This window comes from Opisthorchis viverrini (genome assembly GCF_000715545.1).
Source record: "Opisthorchis viverrini unplaced genomic scaffold opera_v5_34, whole genome shotgun sequence".
NCBI classification, from domain to species: Eukaryota; Metazoa; Platyhelminthes; class Trematoda; order Opisthorchiida; family Opisthorchiidae; genus Opisthorchis; species Opisthorchis viverrini.
In genome coordinates this window covers 2,485,653-2,497,093 of record NW_008751690.1, presented here as the reverse complement: position 1 = coordinate 2,497,093, position 11,441 = coordinate 2,485,653, and the positions used below count along the sequence as shown (strand labels likewise).

Genomic DNA, 11,441 nt, shown 5'->3' with positions numbered 1-11,441 from the left:
CGGCGAGAACGTTTGCCAGCTGGTCAAAGTAAAAATACAGGAAAGCACGCGAACGAACTGTGACTTGTGAGGAGTCCGGTTGGTGCTTTGGAACAGTCTGGCGACGACCGCCCGCGCACACTGTGGATAGCAGCGGCCTGTGCGGAACAGGAAGTGATAACAGGAACATGAATGCGGAGTGCACCCGTTTGTACACTGATCTGGTCTAAACGGGAGACTTAGCTGAATCCGAGCTAAGCCCTCCGCTCATGCCATTCTTCAGCCGAATGTGCTCTACCAAGGTCGCATCATGTTTCACCTGGTACGACATGCGAAATACCGCAGTATATTTTCTTGAAATAACGCTGCTCAGAAAGTTGCTGAATTGCATACGATTCGAGTTCAAACAGAACATAAGGCTGAGGGACTGCCTACTTATTAAGACGCAAGAAGTTTGCAATCGGTCGTTGACACAACAACCTCTTGATGTGTGATTCCGGTAGTTACTGCACGCAGCACTCATGACGTCAGTCCTCTGGCTCACTGTCTTAGTCAGGTGGAGTATTTGCAACCTGCAATAACTGAACCGTGTGGTTAGTCGTTCCTTATTGATCGCTGATCTTGCTGTCAAGTAAGGATGTGTTACTGTGAATTTGCTTCACTCGTTGAACCATGATGCCCATCTTATCTTCCCAATACACGAGGTGGATAGTGAAGTAGTATACAATTGAGTTGTTTTGGCACGCAGTTTCCTCAAAGTTGGTATTACCCTCAACAGGAGAGGTGATCTAGAATGGTTACTAAGTGGGGCATAGAATGGGATAAGTTCAAATTTGGAAGAAGCTTGTGCTGCCATCTATCAGTCAACATTCTCTGAAGGGATATCGAGCATACCACGAAGCGAGAAATGTTTAAGAAGCCTAGATTATCCTCAAGGACGTACGTCAGCGAACTGAAGAGTAGTTAAAAACATTAAAGATTATTAACGAATTATTAGAACATCACGATAACGAGACTGTGAACAAGAACCAGGTATAGCCATCCAGTTTTCTCATTCGGAGGATCTATCAGTCAAGGAAGTCTGCGCAGCAATCGTGCTGCGCTTGCCAACACAGACACTCACAGGCCAAAAGCTAAAAAGTTTAAGTGAATATATAATACGTATGTTTTTGTGGCAATATAGTAGGTATGTAAGGTTTGCCCAATTGCCTGTATATCTCGCTAAGTGTGGCATCAGTCAACTGGGATGGCGAAAACGGAGGGTGGTGATGAACAGAGGAAAGCCGATGGCTTCTGTTCTGTGCCGTTTACTTTGGAGATGGTTGGTGCGGCACAGCACGAAAGACTGGAACCCTGGTTTTCCGAAATTCTCGTGATATGACAGACGGTGGAAGTGTGAAGCTCGGAATGTAACACGTAGTCGAATGTGGAAAATTCATTGTTGTGGTAACTGACTGCTGTTGTCACTCCATTGCCTTAGTTTTGGAGAAAGACTTGCTGACAAAGGACACAATAGCCTTATTGCCAATAAATGGGTGCAAAAGTTACAAGGGGCCTCACGGTATTTAAAGCACATTTTTGACACTGATCCGGGTTGTCTGGTCGCAGATTCGTGTACACCCATCGTTGGACGTCTCTGAAATGCCTGACCTCTCATCGTCACGAGCTTTTAACTACAAAAAAGTATTTGTATAATATGCCTCAGTCCCAGCCCAAGCAAGATCACCCTTTTCTATCGTACTGCGTTTCTGCTTTCGGAATAACTGATAGGATGTGGGTTAAAAAAGGGTCATCTGCACCGCTGACAGGGGAAATCACATTGATTCTTCGAGCACTGAAACCGGTTGACATCTGTTATCCAGTAACTATGATTTGCTATACTACTGGATCGAATAGAGTAAAATTGACGCTTTTCCACTGCCTTTCTGAGGTATTGTGTCTTCAGGATGTCTCTCGTGGACAATCGTCCAACGAAGCACTCATGAACATTGAGTCGCTGACAATCACAATTACATAACTGGTGCACTCAAAGACTATAGACCTAGTTCAACAACATTTCGGTCCTCTGAAAGAAGGATCGATCAATACATTCTGCTTTAGATTTATCTTCAATGGCAGTGTGCTTTTGGACGGATGATTAGAAAACGTACCAAATGCCCTATGGTTCGGTTGAGACGATCGATCAACCAGAGGAATGATATGATTTGGAATGCTTCCAGGCCTGTGAATTAAAAGCACGAATGTTTTGGCGCGTCAGTGAAGTGGAATAAAGCAAATCAATGGATATCTACTCAGACTCTCGAAGGAACGTGCGACCCACCCTCATTTGCATAACAGTGACGAGCAGCTTGTGTGCATCTTTTTGCAACGTGTCTTTACAACCTGCTTGATTACGTGTTTCACAGATGTAGTTTTTCAAGCAGGAATTCACATTGAGCGCTTTTTTATGATCCATAGATAACCTTTCTTAACACCCATCACAATAGTTCATAAGAGGATAAATCTGAGCAAAACTTTTCCCACTGTGGCTCATTGTCACTGATATACAGGACGGAATAGTAATTTGACCGAACAGTGGGTTTGACCTCACCAAATATCGATTTTGTTTGCGCGGGTTCTAAACTGCACTCCTGACCATAAACTGATGAGCGGTTCATACTATGTGTTAAGGATCCCGATACGGAACTTTGACTGACGCGTAGGTTCAACAATCCCGAATATCAAAAGGAAGAATTGGTTTCGTAATTCTACGTTACTATTTACACAAAGGGTAAGCAAATGTGTACAACGAACCTCAATTGTTCACGTTCGTAGCGTCAACAAGTTCACAGGTCTGTCACTGACCGGCACAGTGCAGTGTCAACATCCACACACCAAACAACGGCGAGCGGAATGGCGGCTCAGTAGCGTGGGTTGCAGTCGTTCCTTCCGTCGACGGTCTCTTGATTCTCGTTGGACGTGCGATCACGCGGAGCCCATGAGAAAACAGGTCAAGGCAGGCTCAGCAAACGGGACATGAACGCACATGGGTAAGTAGGTCAGCAGCGCACATTCACACACAGACACACATGTCAATACACAAGTGTCGGTAAGGACGTCCTCTGCGGCAAGGTGAGTGCGGGGTACGAATAAGCAAAACAGCTGGAGGTCAAAAGTACATAGGCGGAGTAAGCAAATGAATGGGGGATTCATCATAACATCAAGTTAGATTCAACACTATGAATGCTAGTATGTGTTTGTGATAAAAGAAGACTGAGTTTGTAGCTTCTAAAAGGGAGTTAGTTGGTGGAACATCAGTAGGACGAAGCGATGCTTGGCCATTCAACACAAACTGGTCAGGGCTTGCGTTTCTAACGTCTTGAGAATTGATAGCACCATTAATTGACTCTACACTCTCAGCGTGTTCATTCTCAGCTTTATGTTCTCTGTACAATGGTCTATGTGCCATCTAGTTCTGAAATTACTTCCTGGTGGTACCCCTCACATACTGAAAAAAACTATTCCATTCCATCGACTGAAATACAATGTCAAAGCGATGAGTGGTTTAGATGAACCTGGATGACTTGACATGAAGACACGACAGTCGTACGTTCTCCATTCATGGAAGAAATCAATACCCACATGTCCTATGATCGTATTCGCATTATGTACATCCGGACATTCTGACTAGAGCTAGCTAATTATTATGCAGAGATGTGAGTTACGTACACAACTGGTGGTGCTATCCAATCTACTTGCCTCGCCCACAATCACCCTGCCCACGTGCTGATTGGTCAGACACAAACGGACCCTAATAGTGAACATCGGGTCAGATGCTGTGACTAGCAATGTGATGTTCGGTCGAAGACAGAGCTGACTAAACAAATGGATTGTTTTCGAGCCGGTTCATTCGTCTTTTTCGCCCTTAGCGTACTCATTTATCTGGCTTCTTCGGAGGAACCACTTCGAGTGGAACGGGCTGAAGGTTCACGTGTCGAGCGGATTAGCCAAACTGGGAGGCGAGTGAACTTTTCCTGGGTTAGGTCTGAACAAATCGGTTCATGGCTTGAGGCGGAGCACCAGTGTAGTTTGCGAAGTGGTCGGTTACCACAAGCAAACGAGATGAGATATTTTTACAAGACTTTGCGATCAGATGACGCACAGCTTCCACCGCTTGATCCAACTGATACTCACCGCACTCCTGTTACGCTGTACGGAGTGCGTTTCTATCTAGGTGACATTTTGGAAGCCACAATGGATTATCCGAACACCGAAAGTGGAGAGCGAATGTGTTTGATTGTGGAGAAGCGACCAAATTCACCGGTAAGTTGGAGGAGAGTGGTTGCACGTATGCAGTGTTCCTGGTGAGTCCGATTACCTTCTCTAGCTTCCCTGTGCTACATTATTGTGGCGTTCTCCAGATCCTTGGTTTTGTTAAAATTCTTGTGTTATGTTTTTCGAACTACCAAACAAACCGGTGTGACTCTATGGCTAAGTAAAAACAATGGTGAATGTTTTCAGTCAGCCTTGTTTACTGCTGGTACCAACCATTGGTCCTGAGCAAATGGGTAACCAAAGTGTAACGCGTCCAAGAATATTATAATGGGTATCTATAATTTCCAATAAAAGCAGAACTACCGAAACTTTCTTTGATGCTGTCGATTTGCTTGCATGAATTACCTTACGGTTGGATTCCAGTGAATCAGGAAAGTTGGCAACAAAGTAAAAAGTCTGAACCGTCGACAGTCTGTAATGGTCGGTTACGTTGAATTGACAGCCAGCAAGCACTAACTGATCTGTGTTGGCTTTCTTCCTCAAAGTATGTTCGATTTTCGTGAATTTCTGGAATATTATAGTACTTTAGACTGTGATATTCGAACTGCTGACAACCAAACCTATTAGTATATGGAACAGCCGTTCGGGTCCATGTGTGGACCCTGATCAATGTGCGAAATTCTGTCAAGAACATACAGACCACATCTCCAGTTGGTAAATACAGTGACATCTACCAACAATGACTGGAGCTCATAATTGCCGTATGCTTTTGATCAAATTTCGTATAAGTTTAACCTTGAATTTCACCAACTCTTAAAGCATATTACATCTCATTCGCATAGACGCAGATTTATCATATCGATTTTTAGGCCACTTTCATTTTCACAAAGTCATGAAGCAAAAACTCCATTCTAGTGGGTGAACTATTTGTATTGCTACATTATACCACGAAAATATGGACCATAGCCAGCTTCTTGTAACCCATGGAAACTGGAGGACTTTCGATATTCTGGTATACGTATTGATTATCTACTTCCAGCATCTCCAGCCAAACTTTGCAAGGTGTGAAGACGGCGCGCCCAACCGCCACAAAACCACCGATGCATGCTTGACAATTTAAGTTTAGTTCCTATTTTCATACGCCACGGCAAATTTCTTCATATTTTACTGTAAACAATATAGGTGTGTGGGAGAAGTCCAAAAGAAATAGAACGTGTCTTATGGCACTTCATGCATCCCAGATCTATCACACTATCTTGTCTCTGCTGTTTCTTGATGGCTATCACCTAGTATACTCATACAGACAGCACATTCTCATCAGGCAACGAACCTAATCCTCTACGGGGCCAATGACTGCTGTGGGTTGTGCTTATCGGATGCACTTATCCACTGTGGTGATCATTCGCACGGTCACAAAAGAGGATAACAGAAATAAGGAAGCTACTGAGGTTGAAACTGGTCTACCTACATGAAGCAGTGTTGGCTTTGAAGCATTGAGGACTTGTGGAACCTACGGAAGTTAGTACAGAAAAACTCGACAACAGAATCGACAACCAGCGAACAAAACAGTATCTTTTTATCAGTTGTGTATGCTGTGGTGAATACTTCACTATCAGGTGTACGAAGATTGTCTTCCTACATTAAGTATAACGAAGTGTGTGTGTGTGTGTGTGTGTGTGTGTGTAAACCGCTAACTAGAAGACGGGGTTACCTGCATGTAGAGGGGGAGGGGGCGGATGGAGGCCAAATAAAGATCGGTGCATAATATGTGAACTAGTTGTGGTCACGTGTAGACGTAATACGCTACTCATAAGGTTGCTGAAAATTCTTCGACATCCCATGACCGGTGTCGCCCTTCTTGTGACTAATCATTCCCATCAATCAGCTCCATCAATCTTTTGTTCTAATTAAACCCAAATTTCACAAAACTCTCGAAATACAATCATTTGCAAACAAATTTGGTTTTGCGGGAGACTCACCTGGAACCCAGCTGAATCTCTCGTTCATTATGTTTTCAGGCTATTGAAAACTCTCCCACAACCAACAACCGTTTTCTTCCTCCTCAAGGTCCATTAGGTGGACACAATCTCCGTATTTTCACCAACCTCGTGTACAGCACTTTCAGTTGAAGATTTCTATAAACGACAGCTTCGGTTGGGATTCAGCTGAGACATTTTTCCGTTTAATTACGCAAAAACGAGCCAATAAAGTATCTTAGTTTTTTTGGGGGAAAAATTTATCGGTAAAGGTGGTCCAACATCCATGTGGCGTATTTGGCTACTTGAAGAAAGCGAGGGCATTCAGACATAATTTCAGGATCTTTTTGGAATTTTATGATATCCTGTTGTCTGTTTGTCCTACTCTAACTAATTTCTGTTGTCTTTAGCGACAAGAGACCAACGTGTACTCCCACAATCTGACTACCGGACGCTTTTAGCGTTTTTGTTCTCTGCTAAATGCCATCTGGTACTTTATCGTTAGGCTGTCACGAGCTTTCCTTCTCTTCTACGCTTCCTGTGTTCTTGCTGCATTCTGATTTACTTACCATTCATTGTAGGAAAGAAAACTCAAGTTTTCACCCTTCAAATCGGTAGAAATTTATCCTCAATTTATCTCTGGAGCGGTATTCATTTGACTGATAGCCTGTAATCGATCGTTCTCGATCTAATCAGCGACATGCGACATGCTTAAAACGGTAGACGATATGGGAGAGTTTACTACTGTTTTATTGAGAAATATTGGATTGGCACACAGGATCACCTGATCACCCGGGTGTATGAAGCAAGTGACCTGTCGTTTGTGCATAAAAGCTGTCCACAGGAAAGGACCTAAAGATGAAGCGTTATTTCTAGCTACCATTTACTGGATGGACATGCAACCATCAACTCAATCCCAACACACACGTGGGAGATACATTAGGTATCATAGACACATTACGCAGATGATCGATAAAAACCCTTTGGCGGCTCATATCTTGACAGTGTGCAGTATCCTGACTTCACATCCGATTTCGAATTGAGTTGAAAAAGAACTTGTGGCGGGCTCTGATGAGAATCCGACACCCACCAAAGAAGCACTGATGCTGGTTTAAACTGAATAGAAGATGTCTGCCTTTCCCTTAGAAGTTAACACTTTCTTGACCCTAAATAAGTCTTCGTGGGTTAGTGGGTTCTCTAGGCTTAGTTTGCCTTTGAAACGCTGGATAATTTAATAGAACCATAGAGCATGATGATAGTTTTGGACTCGATTTGTTTGTTTTGCACCTTTTTGATCAAGCGCCAACAGTGAGGAACAGAAACTCTGAAAGCAAATTCCCTTTCGTCTCAGAGCATGCGGCGTATATCCGTATGAAGCGTCATCAAGTGGACAGACTCTGAAGGGTTGATTTGTAAAAAGTGAAGAACACTTCTACTGTTAGTGGTACCAAACATTCACTGAAATGTTGTAAGCCTTTCGTCTAACCCGAGTTTTGGGGCAACCATATCACAGAAACATTGTGTGTCTTATCCCGAAAGTCCTACCAACTGAATCAAGAGGTAGCCTTTAAACAGTTCATTCGGTGGAAGCCGAATATCACAAACGAGAGATTCACCTGAAAATCAAATGGATCTCCTCTTGATAAATCAATCAGGTCTGCGACCGAGTGCATTTCGCGAATTTGGTACAATTCGGGTTGAACTAGAGTACAAAGTTGACGGAAGCTCAAGGACTGAGCCTTAAGATGGGTGACACCAATCATGTGTTGAGGAGTTTTCAGCAACCTTGTGGGTAGGGTTCTGTCGGAAAAAGCTTTCAGTTCTTATCCAGGGGAGTTAGTACTGTCAGTGTTATAACATATCTTGTTTTAAAAAGCTGAATTTTTCGGGTGAAAACGAGTTTGTAAGCAAATTTTTATCACATACGATATCCAACTGGCCACAGGAAAGTAAGCCGCTCAGACTTAACACCAGCCAAAAAAGAATCCACCAAAATAATCAATAAGACAGCTGAGTCAGGAATGCAACCGGTGTTAAAGATGGGCGGCACATACGCTGGCGCCCGGCTGCTTCAACCGTTACGGCAGTGAGTTTTCTCTGCTTTTGTTATTCCGAAGTCTTGTGGTTCGAGTGCACTGGGATACTGAACAGAATTCAAATGTGGTTTTTGAGTCTATGTGAACACATTTTTCACGAGTTTATTTTTCTGACCTCAATTCCAGGGATTTGAATTGTATAATTTGTGGATTGGGTTGTTTTCCCGTTCACAACAAGCTTTGAATGAAGTTCCATGTTTTAGACCATATTTCAAATATAGGCGGTGGAATATGAAGTTACTACCGATAGGTATATCAAGTGCTTACTCGGTGGGAGTATAAATATGAATGAGTCACTTCAGTCAATTGGGAAACTTATCAGAAGTATTGGTCATCATCTGCATTGCACTTAACCTCGCCCGTATTCCTTCCCCCAACTGAATTGTCGCCATACTCAACCCCACAAAAATCAACAAAATCTACCAACGGCAACCGTAGTGAATCATTAGTTGAAGCACCCTGAAGTGAAAGATTAAGAAATTCAAACCCGATCGAAAGTAAGCGGAACTAATTTAACTTGCAAAATGAAAGTATTTATCGCAATCGGTCCAATTAGGGTTCAAGTAGAGAAACTGGAGGACCGCACCTACCTGATGAGTCCCAAGAAGGGCAAAACCGGTCGTGGGCTGCCAAACAGTTTTCCACAATCTTGTGAATAGTTTCCTTTATGATAATTTGAAACTCCTCCAACCCATGAATGCAATATTTTGGCAACCACACTATCCTGCGAGAGCAGTTAATTACCACTCAACATTGATCAATCAATCAAGCAATGAGTTTATCAGCTATAAACTGTGTGCCAGAAGCACACTGGTTCCAGCTGTTACAGTTTCGGTCACCGGAAGACGGGAAAGTGAAATGCAGAACCAAGCCTTAGAGGCGAAGGCATGCTCAGTTTGTTTGGAAATTGAGTAGGTACGCATTGAAGGTGATAGGTCTGATGCAGAGCGCCTTGTGACCGCGCGATTGGGCCATTTCCGCCAATGCCACCAAGCACTGGTGATTTGAGTCCCTGGGTCCCCATCCAGAGGGGCAGCAGTTGCCCACCCGACTTAGTTTACTGGTTAGTGTTTTCGTACTTCGTTGCCAGGTCGTACACTGTCCACCTCCCGATCCTTTCCACTCAGTACACGGTTGGGCGAAAAGAGCCCTGCGATGCAGACGATCTCCTGGCATGCGGGGTACGTGACCCAACCAGCGCAACATATGAAGCGTGAGTAATTCAACTATGGTGAGAGAGTTCCTTCTTCTGGCGTACCTCAGCTTTAATATGAAGACGTCTTACTGATTAGTTCCGTCTACATGAAAGGCTGGGTTACTTGATGACGTACTTACTTGGCCTGATCAAGCTTTTTTGTTAGAAGCGAAATGTTGCCCAATTAAAGACTACTGATTGTTTACCAAGCTCTTTTGAAACGGAAGAATGAGTGTTGTTCTGCTGCAGCCACCAAAATAGATGCTTAATAATTAGGAAGACAACATGGACAACCCGGTAGACTTCGTCTACGGGGCATACTCTGACGTACTCTGTTTCTTCCGAGACAACAGGTTACCAAGGTCTGAACGAAAGTGAATTCCTAGCGTGGATTAAAGACAGAAACAAACTAAATCGAATCGTAAGGCGTGCCAAAGTGTGCATACTAGGGAAGAATGTTCCTTTCTGAAGAGTACAGCATACTGAATGATGAGTCTGCTCTTTCCAGTTGAACCATACTAAAGCACTTGATGTAATCAGATTCTCTTATTAGGAACCAGTTAACAGAAGATATAAAGTTAGATGAGATTTACCTCAGTTACGCCCATGCACCATATAATCTCCAACCGTTCGACTTCGGAATTAACGAGAGTAGCCAAGACTTTTTGCGAAAAAATGGGGTCCACGCAATAGAACAGATGTGTTGCATCAACAGATATGGTAGCTACTAACGGGCCACGTTTACACAAACTATGAGAGTCTTCTTTCCGCTTTCTGGGAGTTCATCATTTGGACCTCATTTGATCACTGGTGTGGTATGGAATCATTTACTTAGCGCTTTTGTAAAAAGGCGCTTTATTTGAGAAAGCACCCATTGTATAGGTTTCCTTCCTTACTATGGACTTTGGTTGACCCTTGGAGTTGTCTGTTGCTAGTTTACTGTTTAACGACGAGCTACTAATAAGTCCGACATCCATTCTCTATTTGGAGCACTCATTGTTGGGTCTATCCCATGGACCATATTACCACTTTCTGTCACTAGATACTCCACTTGATGAACGTTTGCACAAGATAATTCTTAACAAAGCGCACTCCTGATAGGGTTGCTGAAGACCCTTAGATAATCCATGACCGATTTCACCCTCCATGAGGCTAATCAGTTGGGATAGTCCCCAAGCTTCTGCCAGCCCTTCGTTCCATTTCAACCCTAAATTCGCATATGAGTGTGCTTCGCCAGTTTTCACAGGATTATTCAGAGAACAGTACAAAAAACGACCAAACGGAGTCATTTGTAGCATGGATTTCGGTAGTGTTCTATAGAAATGTGTTGCCCGTTCATGTTATCTACTACAGTGACCAGCTTCAAATGAGGAAGGTCAAACTGTAGTGGAAGGAAAGGTGCTCCATAATCTACAGAACCCATGCAAGAGGTCTTTAGGACTGCATGATCTGCTTAATTACTTCAACTGAAATTTTGTTTTGAGTCAAAACTCATGCACATCGGCTTCGGCAACCTCTGATACGCTCGATTAATCCTTTCTACACCATTAAACAAGTAACGTGAATGCATTAGCCGCATCTGGAATAACCAATGGTTTTTCTCAGATCAACGCCAGCTGACTGATATAACCGATTTCCTATCTGGATAACTGGTTGTGATGCTCTGCTCATATCTATGAATTATATGTGATTTAAAACCCCGATGAAAAAAATCTTTTTTCTTGTAAAGAAACATTTGTTCTCTAAGGTAATTCCGTTTGCTAATGAAAGATTTTGAATGTATACGAACCGGAACACTTTAGTATGCATGGAAGAGTATTATGTTGCATACTTTTTAAATAAAATTTTCATCTGTACGCTACTTAAAGATCTACACCACGTCTTCACACCTAGGCCTTCCCACTGAAGTAAAATCCATATATTTCTGCACTAGTAAACGTG

The 11,441-nt window shown here is 43.0% G+C and overlaps 1 protein-coding gene across 1 annotated transcript in view; it reads left to right on the top strand.

Annotated features, from left to right (window-relative positions):
- Positions 1–3,789: 3,789 nt before the first annotated feature.
- The window catches only part of T265_02707 (hypothetical protein), a gene marked incomplete at both ends in the record, with an annotated part of 14,967 nt that continues 7,315 nt past the window's right edge, over positions 3,790–11,441 (top strand). The window contains one exon of the mRNA XM_009167009.1: positions 3,790–4,281. Coding sequence (XP_009165273.1) covers positions 3,844–4,281 — 438 coding nt within the window. The remainder of the gene's footprint in view (positions 4,282–11,441) is intronic.